The 24,359-nt window shown below is 43.8% G+C and overlaps 1 protein-coding gene across 1 annotated transcript; it reads right to left on the bottom strand.

Annotated features, from left to right (window-relative positions):
* Window positions 1-21,370: 21,370 nt before the first annotated feature.
* mrpl12 (mitochondrial ribosomal protein L12) lies at window positions 21,371-24,324 on the bottom strand. The gene is made up of 5 exons (XM_030347714.1): window positions 24,122-24,324; window positions 23,236-23,434; window positions 22,935-23,000; window positions 22,501-22,638; window positions 21,371-22,035 (listed from the first exon to the last, which is right to left on the bottom strand). Exons 1-5 carry the CDS (start codon window positions 24,178-24,180, stop codon window positions 21,919-21,921), a joined length of 579 nt encoding a protein of 192 aa, XP_030203574.1. The 5' UTR covers window positions 24,181-24,324; the 3' UTR covers window positions 21,371-21,918.
* Between the last annotated feature and the right edge of the window lie 35 nt (window positions 24,325-24,359).

Raw genomic sequence — 24,359 nt, 5'->3', positions numbered from 1 at the left:
GATGATGCAAAAATCAATTGCGTTTGCTTGAAACATTTTAGAGAGTGATTTTTTGAGTGGTGACGGCTGAAAAATGGCCTTGAGTAATATTGCCAAGGAGGTTATAAAAAGCTTTGAATTCTCTGGTGCGAGAGATGAGTGAATATAACATAAATGCAACAGGCACAATTTACTAACCAACAGCTGGCCGGCTTGGTTGCGATGCTGCCCTTGCACGTTACCACACAGTACTGTGTGGCGTCTTATTCTATTAGCCGAACTGTACATCCCACCCACGGTCATCAACAAGAACAGGCCCAGCAGAAGAACAGGCAGTCACCGAGTTCACGACCCTGGAACACTGAAGTAAATGACTGGCTCACGAGATGAGAGCAAAAAAAGAAAAAAGTAATGCACCACAGAGATAATGATAAGCTGGTGGTGATCTCATCGCTGGAAGATAATCCACCCATCGGGTCATCACAACGTATAGCTGATGACACGCACACACACACAAAACACAGCAGCACAGATGCCCGCTTTACCCACTGACCTTTCACCTTTGATCCACGCTGGCATTAGTGGGTCTCCCCTGATGGTCAGTGACAGAGCACAGACTACACTTTCACACTTTACCGCTACTTAAACATACAAAGAGGACTTGCAGAGCTGGCTGGTATACATCAGGTAATGTCAGGGTCTCTGCCAGGCCAGCATTCTTTGCACGGGGGTAAACTCCTTCCAGCACACGCACGCACGCACACGCACACACACACACGCACACACACACACACACACACACACACACACACACATTCAATACCTGAACGTGCAGAGCTGCATGCCTAGGATTATATGTTGGACACGGCGACTTAAGAGTGTTTACAAGTCTTCTCTTAGTGTTGCACTAAAGAGGATTGCTGATCCATCGATTGAGTGGGTGCTCTCGATTGAGAGGGACGAATGGCTCCATTAACGGGGTGTTAATCAAATATACACACGATACAGGACTGCTGGGAAGCAGTATTTTTTGCACCTTTTTTTAATCTGCAGAATTACAACAACCAGCTTCCAAAGCCCTGGTCTGTAAAAAGATCATAACACTGTTCTGCTTTTTCCGTCGCGTTTCCCGTACAGCCACCTTTTCCCGCTCTCCTTCTGGCTCTTCGTGAAATACGTTCAAAGGGTCTCTCATGGTGGCCTTCCTACCTGTTCTCTCCCCGTCCCCTGCCCTCTCTCTTCATGCACTGGAACACATGAAAACGTGAATAAGTGCTCCGCACCAAAAGTAATCATACCCCGCCGGTTCCCTGAAGTCCTCGATGGGAAATGACAGTCGTTAAGCCCTCGCACGCCCATTATGGGCTTCATACACATTCCATCCCCTTTTAGGGCCAAGAGATCTGCCGGGGCAGCTCCATTTACAGCACGCTTCATTAGCAGCCCCATCCTATACAACGCTATGACCCGGCATTAATCCAAATAGCGTTAAATCAGTTCGGTGTTAAAGAGTTGGATTTAAGGGGTCTGAGTGGTGGCCTTCTCAAACTGCACAAAAAGAAAAAAAACCTCTTCTTGAATCAGTGCATCAGAAAAAACAATATGTGAACCTCCAACGTTGAGTAGCTGTATATACAACTGGCGCTTAACCATGGAAATGCATGCGGTCGCGACTCTGTACGCTATCAAGCCTCAGTAAGGTCTCGGGAGCAGCACAAAGGTGTCGTTAAAGTCACCCAAAAAAATAGAGACCTATTGACCCGGCGCGATTTCTGGCACAGAACGTCTCCTGCTCCAGGCTAATGTCACATGAATCCTCCCAGCCCCGCTAACGACAAACAGCCAGCCCCTTCTGGGTCGCATGCATCTCAGAGGCCAAGGGTGCAAAACAAAACAATTTCCCGGTAACTGTCCCCTTCCGCCCGCTAATGGGGGAGACATATTGGGTTTTTGTAATGACCACGTTAAACGCATCGTCAACAGATGTGTACGAAGAAAGAAGGACATTTTCGGCCATAGCTGTCTGTTATTATCTTCGTGCAATATATGCATTCGGCGGTGAATGCGCCCCCATTTGGTTATTTCCAATCACATTCATTTCCACCGTCCGCAATTGGCCACGCGTGGATTTAGCGCTCCGAGAGAGAGCGAGAGCGAGAGCGAAAGAGAGAGAAAGAGAGAGAAAGAGAGTGTGTGTGTGTGTCTGTGCACGCAAGGAAATATGTGTTTATTTTTATGTATGTAAGATTGTGTTGTGATTGCGAGGGTTTCTATAGATAAGAGTGTATGTGTGTGTCTGTGTGTTTGTGTGTGCATGTGTTTTTATACTTTAATTGTATCTTTTCCAACAGGCCGTAATGAATGTGTGTGTGTGTGTGTGTGCCTGTGTGGAGGGACCAAGTAGCCTAAGTTGTCTACGTCGAGTCATATTTCTGTGTAACTTCATATCTTCTTTTAATAACACATAACAGAGGCTCATCTCATGTGAAGATACCAGGGACGGAGAGAAATATTTGCTCATCCAAGAGCCATCCAAGTTTACATCCCCCAAGCATTAAGTAAACATGAAAATTGCTACTGTTTATTGAATTCAAATGAATAATCACCGCGACTCGCATAGATACATGCATCAACCCATCAATCTGGCCGAAAACACACTCATTTTCTAATAAAAGACTTATCTCCTTCAGAAAGTTGCATTGGAATGAAGGCAGTAAACCGAGTTCTGTCATAATGTTTCCCATCATCTCAATGGAGGCCGGTTCTGGTCGCGTCCTGAGCTAGCTAAGTGAGGTCACATGACCGTCGCAAAGCCCCAGGTCCACTTAGGGCCCCCCCACTGCTACATACTTTCAACTGTTAATATTAAATATAAACACATTACCCAAAATGAAACAGATTTGGAATAAATCCAAATAGAACTGACAAAGTAGTTTATAATAAGTCTAGCAGAGTATAATTAGTGAAACATTGATTTTTTTTTTTACCTCTCTACATCTCTGCCCATACTAGGAGAGCTCTAAGAATCAGCTTAGCTTTGAGAAACACACCCTTGGAGTCATGAGGTTTTTTTTATTGAATACGTCTGTAAGTACATCAAATGAAATAGATAAATAGAGACGGTTCGATTTTCATCATGAGGAAGGACCAGAAAATGTAGTATGGGCGTATTAATTGACTGATATCAAAAGGCTAACACTGAGGTTTCAATGGTTAATCAGGCCATCTGGTGCCAGGAACTAACCAGCTCGTGTGGCTGAGAACAGGAAAACCAGTATTGACCTAGCAACACGCTAAACATGAAGGATCACCACCACATCAGATCACCGTCAACTGACACAACAGCACCTTTAGTTTTTCACCACAAACATTCCGTTTTTGTTGCATAATCGTTTTCTTCTTTGTGTGTGATTTCAACACTGCATAGAGCCAACATGTTCTGCAGTTCAAAGCATTTCTAATATGTACTTCTACAATTAATCCACTCATTTTCCCGTCCCTCTTGTCTTCCCTTTCCTGCAAGCAAATTCAAACGTTTTCAATCCAGCATCGGTTATTAGAAGATTGTTCTATTTATATTATTCTCTATATAAAGGATTCAAGAGAATGCCCTCAGAACTTCTTTCCAGTACCACAACATGTAGAGTAGGAAGTAACTTTGGAATTTGTCAAGTATTTAAAAAATGCATTCATAACCCTCCCAATTCTTACAAACCACTTTATTTTGCTAATGTGACATTCTCCATTATTGTTTGACTCAGCAGAACCCCTCACTCCACTACACTGCGGCTCATTCTGCTAATCCTAACAAAACTCCACCTCAGTCTAATCCTTCCCTAGAACAACGCCAGCATCCAATGGTTACCTTGTGGGTCGGGGGACGCATGGCGTTGAGTCTGACTGGGGGAGAATGTGAGGTTGCGGGTGTGTGTGTGTGGGGGGGGAGGTGGAGGATCAGGTGTCGTGTGCGAGGGGGGGGGGTTGGCGGCGGTGACGGACGGCAGCGGTGAAATAGGCATCCTGTGTGGAAGGGGCTAGCCACCACATCCCGCCACGCTTCTGTTTCCCTACAGAGCGGTTCAAAATGCAAATGAGTGAGATCTGCCAGTATCCGCTCGCCAGGTTCAGACATGTGCAAGTCATTTCTCGGACGGAGGAACGGCTGAAGAATGGAGATAGTGTTCCCGAGGGTCATCATTCACTTTACTCATCGACAGTCTGTTTCTCTTCTGTGGAGGGGAGGTCCTGCTGTTGATTGATTTTCATGGTAATGTCTTCCATAGGCCTGTAACTCAAACAGGTGATAAATCCCTACATTCCATAATGGTGTAAGGACGTCTCAAACTATTGGCCAAAAGTTTGTACCTGAGGAATTACTTTATGTAGTATGAATTTTTCCCCTTTCGTGACTATGAAAATGAAGTACCATCATAATTATTTCTTTTTAGTTAAGACTTACTCTTACGCACAGAACAAAGGACGCCCTTTTACCAGAGTTTCTCTATTACCGGACCTACAAGGCCGATGAGCCGAGGGCCGCGATCCCGGGTAATACTAACCGGCACCTCGGCTCCATGTGTTCTGTAGGAAGAGTCGGACCTTCAGACTGCGTAGGCGCAGGGTGGCGCCGAGATATTAGCACAATATAATCATTCAAACGTATCGCTCATTCAAACAGCCGATATTCGCTGTTGGTGCTCAATTGCTTGACTTCAACTCAACGTCACGCAGAGCGCGGCCATCGCTATGTTCGGCCCGGGCACCTGGCGCAGGAGTGCCACGGGCGCACCTCTCATAGCTGAGGCCCGATTGGGTCGGCGCGCCACTTATTGTATTTATTTTTCATGTGATTAATTTCAATAAAAAAAACACAACTCAGTTCATGTGTGGGTGGTCTGCTTCTTTGAGGCGGCGCGCCTCCATGGCCGCAGAAACCTTGGGGTCTCAACGCTACATGGCCGATGGGCCGATGTGCCGTGGTGCCTGGTAATACTAACCAGCTGTGGTTGTACTAATACATCTCGGCTGTGTGTTTTATAGGTTCTACAGGAAGAATAGTATTAATACTAATCGGCATAGAGAAATTGTTATGAATGGGCTCCATTCCCCCTTTGTGCTTTTGTGGACTGAAATGCGACTCAAATGCGACTGAAATGCGATGAAAAAAAATAAAAAAGAGAGCATTTTGATATTCTATATCACCACTCAGCAATGCTTCTCACGTTTCCTACATCCCACAATTACTGCCTGTTTGTATGTTTAACAACAGTTTCACAAATGTCTGCATGCTTTACATTTACATAACATTCATTAATATTCATCTGAATTTATTTCCACAGATCCTCCAAAGGGCATAATATAGAGAGCAAGAGCTTTCACACGTGCACACTAACCGATTTCCAGGTACGTGTACTACATCCCCCACACTGAGTCGCTTATAACATAAGTCCAGGAAACCAAAAGGCAACGCAGTCAGATTAAATGAACTCTGTGACCGTGTTTTCTCGTTTCTTTTTTAATAGTTCTCCTGGTTTTGGTGGATTTTGCCATCAAAGCGCCACAGTTTGGCGTTACGTGAGCAAGAAACAAGGGCTAATAGGGGGTTGAAATGGCTGAGAGAGAGCGCTAGAACACTATCTTCTACCTGTGTCCAGCCTATATCGGGCAACGTTGATAAGCAATGTGATTACGTGGCTCTGTGGGGCCCACTAATGGCCCCAGCATGCCCAATGATGTCGTTAGGGTATAATGACCCGCACAACCCCCTCCAATTTCACTTATCATCGTGCTTTCGTCTTGACTTCTCCTCCTCTCCGCGAAATTAAAGCCAAATACATTTCAAAATGACCGGGGAAGTGGGGAGCAAAAAGGGAACTGTGAACTGCTCTGACAGCCCATGTGACCCCTCCTACACATGCGCACACGCACACACACAAACAAAGACACAAACACACACACACACACACAGCCTCCTGCTGTTGTTCCTGATGTGGGTGTGCAGTCTGACCTTTCTAACGAGCCCAGCTGACAAACAAGAGGAAAAGAAGCTCATGTTCTTTCCTCACCTTAACTGTCACACCTAGAGTTACACCATATAGATTGCAGAAAATGATTGCAGAGCTAGTTTTTAGCTGGCAGATAAAGTAAGCTGCTCAGCTGGGCCTGCGCAAAAACCCTGACACGGGGATGGATGCTGATTAAACCCACAGCTTTCCCTGTTGTCAATCTTACACTGCAGTCAATAACAATTTGTACGTTGAAGATTTGGGATCTGTGATTGAATACCATCCATACCAACCTCTATATATCCCAAATATATAGAGACGTGACACTTATATAGACTGCGGTTGAATATCACCAATGAGCAGCGAGGGCTTTGGCTCGTTGCTCAGCTAGGTTTCCCATTAAGACCTCTTAACTTCCAAGCTATTGAGCAAAAAAGACATGTGCCACCATTTTAAGAGAATAGATCAAATGAACCCTTTCATCTGGCACTAATGCAGAGAGGAGAACAGTAACAGTGCTAGCTGCTTAAAGTTGTAGTCACAAAGCACAGCGTCTTCTTTTACATGATGCAGTGTTTCCTAATGCCTGATATGCATGCCTGCTCACTTGCAAGCCATATAGCTATAGATCACAGTTCAAAGGTCTGATACAGGTCCTGCATCAACAAACAAAGGAAGCTGATTCATAGTCACGAGTACTGGTACATGTCCAGCTCTAAGTGTGCAGCGATGGGACTGGCAACTTCCACCGAGACCTTGGTGTTGTTGGGCAGCTGTGGAGGTCGGGTTAACACGATGTTTACGGAGGCATTTGTGCAGATGCAAAAATGTAGGGGGCGGGAAAAAGGCTAACAGCTAAAAACGGTGTCATGGTTCGGCGACACTTGCATGATGTCTGGGTCACAACCCACCGCTTTCTCTTTGTCCCCAATCCTATTAGAGCTCATAGCTCAGCCTGTGTGTCCGTTGTAGACTGGGCACTGGACCTCGAGTGTTAATACTTAGTTGTAAATTGAGAAAATAAAATAAAAAACTGTATCACAGATACACAGTCACTCATCTAAGAACCCACGCAAAAAAAGCCTCACTCTTCCCTGTTGCTGACAAGAAAACAACATCTATACTTGTTTTCCTAAGCTTCCTGCCATAACCATAACTCATTTCCTGGGCTGTGTTGATGTGTCAGCTGAAAGGAATCAGTATCGCTACCTCCCGAGGAGACAGGTAGATAGATAACTACACAGAAGTTCAACACCCAATGTGTCTGCAGACAGCAGATGTGTCACAGGCTCATGTGTTTCATCCGTCATTTGGTCTCTGCAAGCGCAGAATTGCCATGCTGTGATAGACATGTGGAGATGCAGAATTATAAAGTGTCCTGGGTAGGTACTCCCAGGAGGTAAAGTTAATATTAAAAGCTGATATTCTTTCTTACTTCATGTTACATAGAACTACTGTTTTCAAGGTATTTTCTATTCCTGAGGGCGAATATGAAAATATACAAATTCCAGGTGGGTATGGATTTACATTTATTCACAGGCTTCAGTGGAAACGTCCTATTTCTATAGGATGGTTGCAATACACACATAACACACTCTACACAGGATCATTTGAAAATGCAACCATTGGAAATTACTTCTCAGAAGATTAAATTGCATACTGCTTCAAGGTTAACAATAAAGAATATGTTTTTCCCCCTCAAATAGCCCCGTGCAGACAGTGCTTGATCACATGTGGTTTCATTTTCAACTCACTCTTTGTATCTTGTACATTTCATATTCAAAAAGAGGTAAAGAGGACACCGTTTCCAAACAGTGACCTATCGCGGCACCAATAGATCATAGCCTAATAAGACGGTGTTTGAAGTTGTTTTCCTCAGCAGGAAAACATAATGTTTTTTCCACTGTGTGTCATAAGGTGGTTGTTTTATTAGTTGTTTTGCAATACATAGGGAAAACAATAGTGCAGCTCTTGTTAACAGCAGCACTTCGAAGACCAACAAGGAATCGCAAAACCAAGACAGGCTATAGGATGATGCACTTGAATCAGTTTGATATGGGGTCTTGAAAATATGTTGGAAACAGCAGAATATGAAACGATGAGCTATAGATACTGTTCACAGAGGTGTTGACATATAACATTGTCTCCATTATAATACTACCCATGTGGATGCATATATTTTATTAACATTACATTAATAACATAACTATTATTAAAAGCCCTAGAATTGTTTGAGAACCCTATAATTAGGCCTATCGTATTGTATGGTTTTCTGATTACTTGAAATGGGTGACTCATTGCATCACAAACCCTGCTCATAATATTCGGAGTTCAAGAATACATATTAGATCAATAGACTACTAATCTAAAGAAGCCAAACTAACCATCCATATTAATGAGTTTTCCCCGGGCCGTACCCGTTAATAATTCTTATGTGGCTTGATAGTTATAAAGTGCTTTAAAAAAAACAAACACATTATAACTACCAACAAGCAGCAAAGAAAGGAATACATAGACCTACTATTTCATAAAATGAAAACATTAAACCTTTGTATTTTAATATTTTCGTATATTAATAGCTTGGAATCTGTGCCGTGCTCTGTTTGTGCTTTGTGAATAAGGTTACACATTCAATTGTGAATTCTAAGAAAAAACACAGAAACTACTTGCGTAATTTAAGTGAAATAGCCTATGTATAACACACATTAATAACAAGCATCCACTTTGATTTGTAATAAAAAAATGGATTAAGGCCACCGGCATATCAATAAATAACAATAATTGGAACATCTCATGCTGATATTGCCATTAATATTTATTATTCCAGCATGCGGTTAGAAAACAAGTGAGAGAGAGAGATGAAGAAGAACGGGCGATTGGTATGCGTACGCGCATCCGGGCAAATGTGATTGTCTCCTCGTCCACGGTATTGATGAACCAAAGATCTGATGGACATTTTCCAACGCACGAGACCTTTGTGTAGTCTATCAGTGATGGCCAACCCTGATAGGACTAAAAGCCCCGCCGCGGCGCGCCTGCATCTGGGGCCCCGGACCCCGCTACGTTGGAAAGAGACAGCCGAGTGCCGAGACCTATGTGTAATTACCATAAAAGGCATCAACTGTAATTATCTACACTTAATTGAGCAGGTTTCTTTTTCCGAAAGAGCCATTCCAGCCGGAGGGAATCACGTTTTTCAATTTGGACGACTCCCATGCGTACGTATGCTAGTTCATGTTCCTGCAGCCATACAAAACAATCGCCAATTTCGTCATGATAGGATAACCACAGGTGTCACTCATTGACCTATTAAAGGTGTCACTCATAGCACTGATTAACGGGCCGGCAACTTTTATGTCCCAGGGCATAGGCTAGTGGCATTATCATGGACTGTGTTTGTCCTTTGATCGCACCTCTGTGTGTGTGTGTGTGTGTGTGTGTGTGTGTGTGTGTGTGTGTGTGTGTGTGTGTGTGTGTGTGTGTGTGTGTGTGTGTGTGTGTGTGTGTAAAAATAAAATAATAAAAAACTCAAAAGCAGCACAGTGAAAACATGCCTCAGTCTTAATCCATGTACAGTGATTCAAAAAGGATTTGTAGCGCCCAGTAAATTAAAAATCCTTTCCCTCAGGATTTAGATGGAGAGAAAGAGAGAGAGAGAGAGAGAGAGAGAGAGAGAGAGAGAGAGAGAGAGAGAGAGAGAGAGAGAGAGAGAGAGACATGAGATTAAACCTGAACACAACTCGATCACTCTTGACACTGCATGAGAATCCACTGAGACAGGGGGGTGGGGGGGTCTTCTGTGGGTGGGCTCTGGGGCGTGGACATGCATGAGCCTCGGTATTAAAAACCTGACAAGACGAGATTGGTCATCAAGAGAAGCAGTGCAGGAAACACAAAGTACCTCCCCCCCACCCCGCAAAAAGTACATGTCCGTCTACCCACACAGGATTAGTCACATGTTTTCCTTCATCCAGAACAAAGCGTGCAGAGTGTCTCTAAGAAATAACATTCAAACAGCACGCAGGGAGTGCAACTAATTGGGACATGTTCCCACGCCCAGTCCTTGTCCATTATTATTCTAGAGGAGTAGGCGATCTTATTGCATACCCTTTTATTTCTGTTATGAATAGAGATAGATGAAGTGTAACAAAGTTCAGCTTTCCTAAAGAGAGGGGTTAACACAGGAGTTGAGATGTACAAGAGCCCACAAGTTTACTTCACCACTGCCCAGGGTCGGACTTGGTCGGAGAAAGGACCCGGGACTCCTAACAGACTGGCCCGCCATCTGCTAGCCGTTCATAAATATGTTTATGTCCTTTAATGTATTCATTGAAGCATGGAGTCCCTGCTTGCACCCGGCCGTTGTAATGCTTCATTACTTCAGGTGAGATCACTAATTTGCACATAATAACTGTCTGTGTCATTCTGATACTGGGCCCTGTCACGTCGAAGCAGCCTCCATCGCTGACTCTCTCTGCTCATTCTCAGAGGCTGCTCTCATATGCAGAGCAGAACAATTGTTTTATAAGACTGTTGCATTTAAAAAAATAAATAAAAGATAGAAGCTGTCACTGCCTGGCCAGTATTGTGTGTGTGTGTGTGTGTGTGTGTGTGTGTGTGTGTGTGTGTGTGTGTGTGTGTGTGTGTGTGTGTGTGTGTGTGTGTGTGTGTGTGTGTGTGTGTGTGTGTGTGTGGTAAGGTCTTGTGATTATGCGGTGATGATCATTATTTTGAACAAGCTCATAGACATTCAGCAAAAAATTATGCTGCTACTAGGGATGGATGTGACTCACCCTATTTATCTTGATTTTAAATCTTCTTTTACTTTTAATGGATAGCAACATGGCAAATTAGCAGTAACTATGGGCCTTGGAATGCTTCTAGCGACTAGTGGCACTCACCTCAGTGCTCTAGAATCGCTTCCAGGGGCTGATCAAGGATTACATCGGTGCCCTTCCTCCCTAATACACCTCATTCCACCTGCTGAAGTTCACGTATCCGACAAACAGATCCACCGCTGATTCTGTCTCTAGGGGGTCCTGCCCGCCGCCCACACACTCTCCTCTTGACAGTGGGCTATGTGAGGCTGCCGACCATTGATTACACTTCAGCTTCAATGGCATGGTCCCCAACAGACTGGCTGGCAAACTGATTGAGCTGGGACTGAACCCCCTCTGGGGCCTGCAGGGTCCCGGGCACACCTTCAACCCCCTCCCCCTGAACACAGGATACCTGCTAAACGACGAGTAGCCGTTTGGGGGCTGGAATAACCCGCTGCTATAGGTGAGCCGAGCCAAATGTTCGGAGTCACTGAAAGGAGCCGGAATACCAATCAATACTGTAATATGTACTTTCAATAGCTCAATTGACACATGGGGGTTTTATAATTGGTCTGTGCAGAAACATTACAAAAGTCCCATTAGAATGGGAGTGGCGGCTGCAGTCATGAAGTCAGATCACTTCATCCAAATCAAATTACCCTATCGTTTCAGATACTTTTAAAAAGTAATTAATGGGTGAAGCATCTTTCTCAAGGACGCCTACATGTAGATTGCGAACATTGGGGTTCAAACCCAGAACCTTTTGACAAACAGTGGGCTCCTTGGGGGTTCATATTATTTTGGTATAACTACTCTGGCGCATGAAATATTATTGTATCATCACATTGAAAGTCAAGTAGGAGCTTACCTTGTAAAATGCCTGAGGGGGAACTGGCTGTGGTGTACTGTCAGCCAGTCAAACAAGCTGTGACATTATAGGACCAAAGCAAAGACAAGTCTGCGCCATAACGTGTCTGTGGCCTCATGAATTAAACATCTGTCGTTCCGTGTCGTTTAGAAAACTGGCACTATGTTACAAGAGACCCGATTTATCAACGAGTTCACGTCAGGAGGCATGACTCGATACACAAAGCACTTGCTCAAATTCTCAGTCTCTTTAATTTATTACGTTTTCTTTGTTTTACGACAACCACTGGCTGACGTTTGGATTGCGCTGACAACAAGTCCACAGTTCTGAGAAGCGTGACACTCCACCCGTCTGACCTAGTCAAAGAAAAACAAAGCTAAAGACAGGAGGAGAAAAGACACCGCAGATACCGTTGAGTAGCTGTAAAGCAAAGACACTGGTTAGATGTCGCGTAAAGATTGTGTCATTAAGGTTATAAACAGTGCTCAGACAGAAGCAACTGCCAGAACTTGTCCTAAAACCAAACCCCATCACAGGGACAAAACATGATCGCTATCTACATCCATAACCTGGTTATTTTGTGATGATTTGACAGCAAAAGTCTGAGCAGGACAGATGGTTACATCAATGTACCACTGAAGTTTTACAGCATATGGGAGATAACGACAACACAGACATTTGAGAGCATTTTGTCATTGTTCTTAACCTAAAGAGGTTTGTATGCAACAGGTCGCCATGCTTACTGATATAACTGCCATACAACTTTCTTCTTTATAGACATAGCCGCTTAAAGTAAAATATGTTTCTCTAGACTGCAACCTGATGAATATGTTTTAGCCCTACTCTATAAACAGAAAACTTCAAGCATTATAAAAAATATTTATTTCCCCTTACCATGGACCCAAAATCTAATGGCGAGGGCCAAAAAACACGTCAGAGGGAGGAGTTCACTTCATACACTTTAGCTGTATATAAGAGCTATGTAAACCATAGAGATTAATATATTATGGAATCTTATCCAGTAAACTCATGCACAAGGACTTATCCATAAATCAAGTCGTTGTTTGACACGTATGTGCAGATTCCATTCCATTAGCAGTTCTGATACTCATGATACGAAGAAATAAGGGTGAAAAATGTCTGAAAAAAAATACATATTCTACTCAATTGTAATTCATTCCCATCTTTGACATTAATGTTTCCGCACAGGATAGTTCGGTAAGCACCATTAAACATGCAGGATGTGAAATACACGACAAAAAGACTGCATCAAATTCTCAGCATTTGGTTTGGTGGTGTGGTGCGCCACCGTGTGTACTATTTGGGCTAAAGCAGCCACGTTCAACATCATTCACGTTCCGGGGAAATTAAGCGGCTACTTTAGCAGGCGGCTGTTCAGGTAGCCTGGGGCGTAGCACCAAACTCTGGGCCCTGTATACAAGAGGTATACCAGCCCCCTGCGCAGAATGGGGGGGGGGGGGGGGGGGGGGGGGGGGACGAGACGTGACCTAGCCTATAATATCTCGCTGCGGCTTGTAGGACATGGACATCCAACGTCCAAATGCTGTCAGTGATTCCACTTGCCACCCCCACTGACGTCACTGGCTAATGACTGAAACAACCCAATAGAGCTCGTAATTCGTCATTGCTCATGGGACCTATGAGACCGAAAAAAATGGATGGGAGTCAATGGAGAGAAAGAAATTATTTTCTGATCCCAGTCTTTATATGGCCCGGATTACACATATGTTGTTTTTGGATTTAAATGATAATTTTTCATGCAAAGAAAACTATAATTTAGCTGGTAGGAGTTAGTTTTTGTGTGGGGCGCTTTGTGGACTACAACTCCCGCTGCTCTCGACGCTTATGATATACGTCACCACCACTCGCAAACAGATCCCGCAGTCGGAACATGGCTGTGTCTTTGGTGCACTTTACCACCTTCTTTCAAGGAAGGTGCTCTCCTTGAAAGAATGTGGTAAAGTGCAAAAACATGCGTTTGTGAAATTAGTTTTTGATGGGTCCACTCCTTAAGCCAGGGGTGTTTCTAGGTTTCATAAACATCCGGGGCTTAGCCCAGACGGAAAATGAAAATGCCCCAAAAAAAAGATTCTATGCTTTATTTTGCATGAATTTTTTTTCATAATGCTTCTCCTAAATAAACAAAATGCACAGTTTATTATAGCTTAAAATAGCTACCTGACTGCTGTGCTGCTTATCCCCGAATCTCTAAAGTTACATTCAAGTTATTTCAGAGTAAAATTAATACAAGTGAGACAGACTTTACACACGCACATCTGACTGGGGATAGGATAGGTTAATTCACTTGAGGTGGTAAAAAGGTTATGTTTTAAAACTGTTTATTCTCTTGCCAAAAGGACTATCTAGACTAGGCTAGTACTTATAAATATAGATTTTTTTATTTATTTTTTTTAGCCCAAAAATTATATTCGGGGCTAATTAAACACAGGGTCTGTGATTAGGATGTCTGGGTTCAGGGTCTGCGTTCAGGGCCTAATCGACCAGGTAAACACGCGTCCTGCCGTCCTCCAAGCTCTAAGAAACCAAGTTCTAGGTGGTTAATATTTAGCTCAGACGTCGTTCACTCAATACATTCATGATCCAAAATCTGACCGCAGCTGACCTCAGATCTGGTGAACTGGGCTTTTATTTCCTTTCACTTCATATGTTTCCACCAATCCTGATGCTGGAGGCAGAGTTATTTGCAGACAAACTAGACCAGCCCATGAACATTTTAAAATGTAAATACACAGACGTGTATAATTAAGGTGTATGACAGATCCCTCTGCTTGACAACAGTCTCACACCAAACTACATTTTCCGTTTGAACCAACGTAGCTATAGTACATTGATGTGAGACGGGTTGGTGGATTGAACGTGTTGTAGTAGCAGAGAATGGCCTTCGGGGCAGTATGTACATTGTTAAATACATGAATAGGCTTGAATTTAGTAGCCATATGGAGGTTTCAGATTTTTACAAATGGATTATGTGAACATTGCTGAATAACATGACATTAACCAAGTTAAAGGACAATTAAATGAACCGCCTCAAACATGTAGAAGTCAATGTGGGATTTTAATATATAAACAAAAACACTTGACAGAAGTTTAATACAATTTTGTAAAGGAAAGCAGAGGATTTTTTTTCCCAAATGAATCTTTTCAAAATGTCACCACCATTCTGAAAGCAAGTGAAGAGGTTTGTTTAAAAGCAGTCCTCCCTGACCAGCTCTGCCCCTGACTCTAAGCCCTGACTCTCAACCCTAACGCTAAACCCTCTGAGGGCAGGAAGACGCGCCTTCCGTGCAAAGGTTTGAACCACAGAGAAGGAAGAAAAGAGGAAGCAGTAGAGAGAGTAGTGAAGTAGAGAGGTTAGTGACAGACGTGAGGGAAAGGCGCGTGGAAGCACACGGTTACATGTGGGGTCAAGAAGATCACTCCCACTGGAGGTCATTGATCGAGCAGCCTCAGACTGCTGAGCTCAGCAGGTCTTCTGGAGGACGAGGCTCAGATGAACTGAGGAGACGGGACCAGCAGGATGTCAGGATCAGGGCGGGTTTAGCTCAGGTGTGTCTACCCCCGACCAAACAGGATCAGGTGAGGTTCAGTTCAGCTGTGTCTGCCCGGACCAAACAAGGACATTGATTAGGTTCAATATTCAAAAGACGCAACATTATCTGAACCAAAGATAAGTATAATTAAGGAGCAGGCAGGCTTTAGGGCGCCTTGCTCAAGGACGGCACCATTGGTTTGAGAGTTGAACCCCCAACCCCCTACCTAGTCCACTATGTCCAGATAATGCAAACTTATGAGGAATCCTTGATGGTAGAGTCCTGGTGGTCCTCAGGATTTGCCTTCCAGATGTACGGCTTCTCCATCAGTCCTCCAGATTCCTGGTCTGGTTACAAACGTAATTTGTCTCTAATGTAAGGTAACAAACACTGTAGTAGTTTGTCTCTAATATCAGGTAACAAACACAGTAGTAGTTGGGCTCTAATATCAGGTAACAAACACTGTAGTAGTTTGTCTCTAATGTAAGGTAACAAACACAGGAGTAGTTTGTCTCTAATGTAAGGTCACAAACACAGGAGTAGTTGGGCTCTAATGGCGCGTAACAAAGTAGCAGCTTTAGTTTGTCTGGTAAACAACCACAATAGTATGCCGTAACTTGTACTGGACAAAATAATCCTGCGTTACAACAAGTCCACTCTGTTTATTTTAGGTAAACTTATAAGGATCCTGGTTGGTGGAGTCCTCCAGAGTCTTGGCTCCTCCATCAGCTCTCCTCAGCCAGAGTCCTGGTCTGGAACAAACAGCGCAAGTCTGGCCCTAAAGTCTGGCAACAAACATGTAGTTTGTCTTATTTTTAAGCCCTTTATTTCCAGTTTGTTTGGTTAATACAAACTTACAATCCTTGTTGGTAGAGTGATGGTCATCCTCCAGATTCACGGCTCCCCTACCAGCTCGCCTCCGCTCCAGAAACACGTTCTAGTAAGAAAACACAGCGGCAGTTGGTTAACGCATGTCAAAGTAACAGCTGTATTTTGCCCTTTAAGTCAACCATGTAAGTAAATACAAACTTACGAGGAATCCTTGTTGGTCGATCCCTAGTCGTCCTCCAGCGTCTCAGCTCCTCCAGCAGCTCTCCTCAGACAGAGTCCTGGTCTGGAACAAACAGCGGAAGTCTTGCTTCTACATGTGGTAAAACAGATGTATTCGTCTGGTATATATGGTACAAATGCCGGTAGTTTGGGGTAGCAGGATTCTTGAGACCAAACATGAGCATCCCGTTTTTGGGAATGAAGACAGAGCAGTCCACAAGTTTAAAGAAGTGGTTCAGGCCATGCATTGAAACTGACCTGAGAAGACTCTACTCACACAGAGCACTGACCTGTTCTGGAGGACTTCTGACAGGAGGTGGAGGTCTGGCTCTGGGTGAGGAGGTGGAGGTCTTGCTCTGGGTGAGGAGGCAGACACCTTGGGACAAACTACATGTTACCTTTTTAACCTTCTACAGTTCTAGAGTATCTTCTACTGTAACATGTGGGAATGACGGCCATTATTTTAGCTTTTATATTATCCAGTTGTTAACACTGCACCAAAGTCGTTGTTTAACGTCATTCCATTGGGTAGGGTTTAACTTCTGTGGCAATCAATGACAGCAGTAATTAGAACGTACAAAGGCTGAAGTAACAAAGAACACTAAGCAGTATCGATATTGAATCAAATATACTCAGCCATATTCAGGTGCTGGGTTCCGTTTGAGAAATGTCAAATTATCTTCCATCTTGAAATGATTTTAAGCCTTCCCTGATGTCAAAAATGGGCCCGCAAGTAGAACGCTGTTTTGTACGCAGTGAGAGTCCCGCAACGTCATCGTGGTTAAGAGTTTGGCGCAACCATCGGATATTATCAACATATTGTACGACGTACGTGTCAGTATGTATTTAATATCAAACTTTAGTTGTTTAAGATAGGGGCAACAATTCCCAATGGAAACCGACTGAAAAATTTTTTCCGTTGGCAACGGCTCGAGGTTACGCAAATACAATCCAGAAAGTTCCGTCAGATTCCCTCAGGGGACTCCCGTCCAACTAACTGCCAGGTGGTTTCTTATGGTTGTCAAGACTACAACGTTCTATGCTAACCATTGGGACTAAATCAAGTGACCGCACTCAGAACCTTGCACGGCAGGAAGCACAAACCGTCTGACTGGAATCCGAACATTCCGGCCGGAACCAACCAAAGAAAAAACACAACCAGCGCCTCACCTTGAGCTGAACGGAGGAAGATCCTGAAGTCCAGCGATGGTCTTCATTAAAACACAGCCAACAGACTTACCTTGAGGAGATCTGTTTGTTGCTGTTGGTCATTAATACTATTCAGTGTACCTTTACATTATTATGCACCCAGTGTGTACAAGTTATATCACTCATAACCATACGAAGAACCAAACTACCATGTACGTCCCACAACAACTTTAAAACTAAAATCCTGGAATCATTCAATACAAAACTGTGTCTACATTTTACAATTATCTAAATTATTCAGGGTACAAACCATACAGAGCAAATCTAAACGTTGACCTCACAGAGAGCCGACCATAGCCCTGCAACGTTACCCTGACCGCCTCATCACCAACAGCAAATCATGCCAGCCAGCCAACACATGTACAGCTCCAGTGAGAAGTGGGCATCTGAGTGAAAGGACTGCCCATAATAAAAAGAAGCCCAATTCCTGAACTATCCAACCATCTTCATGGTTTAAAGATTTACAGACTTGACATTCCATTGTGTTCTAATCACCTTAGTCTGCTCCCTCGTTACTTATAAAACTCTACATCTCCATCACTAGAGTGTTGCATCCTACTCATGGGGGTGTGGTCTGAGTGAGCAGAGATGCATGCTGGGATACAGTGCTGTCTGAAGTCTTCAGTTCCATAGACACGCCCCTCAGGAGAAACCAAGTGCTTGAGAATCTGTCGTGACATCAATTACATGAGCTGGAATATCCTTCAAGATGGCGCCAGGATTCTCAGAGGAGAAAGGCCAAGAGGAAGATGTGTGGGTTCTTCCTCGCAGCCAGTGGAACGGTCTTCATCAGAGTACCATGGAACACTTTGAAACATTCTCCTCTTTACGCCTTGAAGCCCCAGTGAAGGTTTCCTTACCTCCTCAGCTGAAGAGCACAACTTCAGCTCGAAGAGCGCACTAGCTGGAGTTCCCGGATTGGTTCTGATTTAAGGGAACCAATCGTTCAGCTAGTCCTGTCCGAAACAAATGCAGTTCAGCCTAGGAAGACGTGCAACTGAGAGCAAGACAAGATCCACAGGGCTCTCCATCAATCCAGCCAGGTAGGAAGAGCCTTCTCATTACAGGTCGGAAGGTCATCTTGAATATCCATTTTGGTCCCTTTCCAACGTCAGACTCTCCTTGTGAAATTCCTTTTGGTGTCCATCCTCCATTGATCCTGATTGGTGTAGTCCTAGTTTGTCACTGATCTGAACACACCGCTTGCATCCTTTTACACTTGAGTTGGATACTCTCCTTCCTGCCCAGTGTGTTGGATCACGCTCCGGAGCGTTGCTCAGGGCTCTTCATGTCTACTGGAGGCCCTTAAGTAAATGTGTGGCCTTCCATCAGGTATGATTTAGTTGACCATTCCAATATCCCAAACCAAACCCACAGACCCCCGTATGAACATTATCACTGTCAAAGCAAGCCGGACACACATAGAACCCAGGACAGGCACGTAGAACCCCATGCCAGGTGTGAGTGGGAGACACACACAGTAGAACCCTAGCGATGCTCAAAAATCTTCCATCTCATGTCAAACCCAAAACACACACACCACTGAACCATAAAAGGCCAAACAATCATGCAGGGTATAAACCTCATAGCAAATAACATTCCATCACCCATCACCCCCCCCCCCCCCCAGCTCTCCTGCCAGGGCACCCATAACAGAACAACCAATGTCTCCAGAGACGTAAATTATGTACAACATTATTCAGTGGCGTCCCACATTGGTGATGGATTATGCTTGGCGTCTCCAAAATGTGTCCCAGGTTGAATCAACATCTCTGAAGTCATGTCTTTGTAGTCCAGTGGTTTCCTGAATGAGGGGCCTTCACAGATGTAAACGGTGCAGCTTTAGTCAGCCTGAGGACAGGAAGGAGGTCATCTGTTCAGAAGACCACCCAGTGGAGGGGGGGTGGCTCTTGAGGAGCAGGATCCATATGGGGATGACCCCAAATAAGACCTTTGTGGAAATGAAACTGTTCCTGAGGAGTCACGATGCCTGGAGGGGACTGTTGAATGTGTTCCATGGTTCTCTGTGTCAGACTGAAGTTACATTTTTAGTCGTTGAGAGGAGGAGCCCCCCTCATCTACCCCTGGTGTTTCTCCTTCTGAATCCCTGTCTCCATCTTTAAGAACATTGCAGTCCATGTAACTGACGTCACGACAGTTTCTCAAACACTCGGTTTCCCCTGAGGGGTCGTGTCTACAGACCTGTAGACTCGAGACAGCTCTGTATCCCAGTATGCACCTCTGCTCACTCAGACCACACCCTCATCAGTAAAGCAACACTCATGTGATGAAGATGCAGAGCTCAGGAGTGTAGAATGAAAGAAGACTGAAGATATCAGAACCCAACCCAATGCTCCAGTTTACAACAATAACTTGGAGCCTGTAACCATTTTAACAAATCATTAATACCAACATAAACCAAACACCTAAGTAACCCATGAACCAATGAAACATACTCAGATCAACCTTCAGGTAACAGGTTAACTCACCAGGAAGCCAAAATACATCAGTGTGCCCAAGATTAATGAGAAATTAATGACTTACAGTTTGCAGATATGCTTCATGGTGAAGTTGGGATACTCACAGAACTACAGTTAAATATCCGTGATAGACCTTTGAAGGAAGGAACAGGTACTCATGGTCCAAATTTCAAATGAGATTTAAACCACCACAATCCCAGATTTCCTTCACACATTATCAGTGATTTATAATCAACATACAAGTCACGTCAGTTGTGCTTTGCCACACATTCTACTCACATCAGGTTCAGATGAGATGCTCCTCTTTACTTCAAAAAGTCTTTAACCTGTGAACTGGAAGAGATGTTAAATAAGTCACAACAGACTTCACCAAAACAGTACACAAACAAATGTACTGTCCGGTTCCCTTTTAAGTGAAACTCACCAGATGCAACCAATTAACTAATTAAGAAAACCACCTGGCAGGCGAGCTGCGGCAGGTGAGCTAATTAGTAAAACTCAATGCAGGTTCGTCACCCTGTGGTCTGCTTGGTAACAGTGAGAGGCTATTTCAGCTCTGTGTTTCATCTTCAATGACCTCCCTCATTTTAATTAAAGGGATGAGTCCGATTTGACTGATTTAGATTCAAACTTCAAAATGAAAAGTCCTCATTCAATTCACCTTATTTTTGTGCACGAGTGAGTATGTGTGTATGTGTGCATGTGTGTGTGTGTTTGTGAGAGTAAGAAGGACGCTTTCATCAGAGACCAAAGAAACTCATTCACTGATTAAACTGGAGTCATCACCTACCACCACACACGTTAAAAAGTGAGTTTTTTTTAAGATTTGTAATTATTTTTACATTCCCATGGGCCACCGTCTGCCTTGGGCCCCCCCAAGCCTGTCCACCTTACACCCCGAGTCCGGCGGCCCTGCAGGTAGCTGTCTGGTTCCCAGGCTAGTGCACAAGTGTGTGGGCTAAATTCAGCTGCTTAATTTACACACATTTCTTTTTTTACTGTCAAAACCTTGTGATGTGAATAATAATCCATTACACATGTGCAGATTGCCGAGTAGGCTTTAGACTCTAGCATTAAATGGCTGATGGATTATATATATATATATACATATACACACATACATACACACACACACACACACACACAAAAAAACATGCACAGCATTGTTGGTGCAATTGACGAGTTGAGTTTGCTACTCTTTGTGCTGAATGCATTATATAAAACAGATCAAGTAAAATTTCAAACCTGGACCAATGAACTTTTAAAGGATTGACTTGATTTCGTATTCCAAAATAATTTCAATGGATTTCTTCATCTTTTTTACTTTCAAATGTTTCCTTCATTGCCACCACAGGACACAATCTACATCAGAACACTTGAAAAGAACTGGATTACATGTGAATATTTCAACTTTAATCACGTTCATAATAAACATCCTTGCTGTAATGTAGACTCCTCCAACAGTTATGTTTATTTAGACAGTTAATGGGCCTAGATCCAGATCGGAACAACTTAACATTTCGTTCTGTGGAAGAAAAAAAAAAAGGAGACATACAAAACAGAAAGAAAACCGTCATCTGACATGAGGCTGAGGACCCGCAGTTTGGTAGCTCCGCAGTAGCCTCACGACGCATCACACAAAGAGGTCAGGAGGCGGGGGTTGCACATGGACACCCTCTGTGTTCAGGTTAGAGGGGTGCCTGCAGGGAGTTCAGTCTTTGGATTTCTGCAGCCCCACCACCGGACACGGAACGCACATAGAACATCGGAGGTCATTTCTTTTAGCGCCTCTGATTCTTTCCTCCATTGCCTTCCCCTCTTGGATGGTAAAAAGAAAAAGTAAAAAGACAAACAAAAACGCACTAGGTGCGCGAGTAGCCATGGCGTTGGTGGCGGGACGGGTAGGCCGGGCTGATGGGCCGGCGGACGCAGTGGTTACTCCAACACCACGGTGCCTCCTGCGGCCTCCAGGGCTGCTTTGAGTTTCTCGGCCTCCTCTTTGGACACGTTGACCCGGATCTCCTGGGGTAGGCTCTCCACCAGCTTCTTGGCCTGGGTCGGGACAGGGATACAAGAGTAGATCACGTGACCATAACAGGGCAGAGGGCGACAGAACGAGAGCTGGGTCAATGCTATGTATCGATGCAACAATTGTTAATTTGTCATTGTGATGATACAGTATCCTAGAGCTGATTACGGCTCAATTGAGATCCCCGAAATACTGTCTCTTCATGGCGTTGAAAAGCTTTATTGGTTACATTGCTTGCCTTTATTGGGATATTCTATCAAGAGTATATTTAAGACTGAATATATTTACCAGTTCTGTTACGTTTCCGTTTTTTTACATTTAGTTACGTTCTAAAAATTTTCATAATTTGCAGTGTAAAGCTTGTATGAATGAGTAACAGCAGGGAAAGTTCATGGTATGAAGCAGAAGAATATAAACCAGACTTACAAGCAGACTACAAGCATGTTCAAACAAACGAAAAAGCCATAATTATTTTTAATTGAACATACCTGCACCAGATTCAAGCCCTGCATGCAGTTCTTCACTTCCTTTATGAGTTTGACTTTCTCCGCTGCCTTCAGTTCTGTCAGTTTCACGATGAAATGGGTCTGCTCCTTCTTGACCGGAAGGTCGTCCTCCTCTGTGGCCTGGGGACACGGGGGTACAGGAATCCGACCAATGGTTTACTAGGTTCAACATGAGCTACTGCAGCTAGCTACAATCATAACTAGCTGTGGTCAACATCATATTATGATGATTATAACAACATAACGGCACCTATACTGACCTGGAGACACCCAAACCCAGCAGTGCCACTATTTTCTACCACAACATGCGTTTTTCCTTGTTTAAGCCATTTATTCCATGTTTCACGTCTTCCTTTCTGTTTTATGTATTGGTCATGCTATTGGAAGAGTATTCATTCAAAAAGGGCGAGTCTCACCTGCGCTGCAGGGGCTGCCATGGCCCCCATAGGCATCATTCCTACATCTTGAATGTTCAAGGTTTTCTGTGAGAAGAAAAAACAACACAAGCGAGTACTTTAACATCCATGCGATTTAGAGAGTAATTTGATCAACATAATTGTATTGTACTGTATTGTGTGTAGTGCAGTACAAAACAGAATTTTCTTTCCCCAACCAACACCCTAAAATGAATTTAAATGAAAGTAAATCATTAACCTATTGGAACGCAATTAAACACTAGTTCATTTTAGACAAGAACACTTTATATAATCCACATACCTTGAGTAGGTCATTAAGGTCCGACACCTCTAGTAAGGTTAGACTCGCTATGTCGTTGACCAGCTGTTGGATTTTGGGGGAATACTGTTTGGGTGCCCCGTCCAGAGGGGGGGCCAATATGGCACCGGAGGGGTTTGCTGTAGTTGTCTTTAAATGTCTGAGCGTACATAGGGCTGGCGTCTGCCGTAAGAGTTCTTGCCTGTTGAACAATGCATAAAAACAATGATTTAGGACTATAAAATGTTAAAATAGCTACACATATCCCATAAAAGGCACATATACCTGACATACATAAATCAGGTATTCCAACGCATCCGGGTGTTTCTTTAATCTTTGTATTCCTACAGTTGAGACAATTGGTGTTTGTTTTTTATGGTGGCTGTAATGTTTGATTTGTTTGAAGGAGAACAACCTGAACACAATTAATTGCACATGACCTTGGTGGTGGGCGCGACACACACGTCTCCCATGGATGGAGTTTAACATAACTCAACATGTTTTAAAACCCAAGGACATCGGAAATCCTGGCGAAGACAGGTGCACGGTATAACTGCTATCTTAGCCATCTACCAAGCCAAAAACAAAGTCAATGGAGCCGAAAATATCTATGAATGGCACTTAGCTAAACCGGCTAACATGTTACGTACGATAACACATTTTTAGACGGATATATTATGGTATCGATGCATGTATTAGGTTAACAGAAAGGCAATGCATCCTGAGCATATGTATCGTTTGTAATATCAATGCATTTAATAAGAGAATAGCGTTCTGCCCTTGAACGCGAACAAACCGTACAGTGGTCTTTGAACACAAGCCACTACCGCCACTGACACTACACAGCAAGGTGTCAGTTGGATAACGCCCGCCAGCTAACGTTACATACCGGTGTGTGTTTCCCGCGATCCGCAGCGCGGTCCTAATGCAGTATCTGGTGCAATACATCCTAATCAAGTACCCGGGTTCCTCCTCTGCTCAAACTACCAAAATATGCCCCTTCAAACCACACAACAGTACTGTCAATCCCCGGGTCCTTCTGCCTCAAAAGCACATGGCGTCCTCCACTCTATGCCTGACCTACCCACAATGCATCAGCCAAGCCGGGACGCGTCTGCGTAACTTTA

Source organism: Gadus morhua, chromosome 2 (genome assembly GCF_902167405.1).
Source record: "Gadus morhua chromosome 2, gadMor3.0, whole genome shotgun sequence".
Taxonomy (NCBI): Eukaryota; Metazoa; Chordata; class Actinopteri; order Gadiformes; family Gadidae; genus Gadus; species Gadus morhua.
The sequence above is the reverse complement of the archived record's forward strand: the minus strand, read 5'-3'. Positions and strand labels throughout refer to the sequence as shown.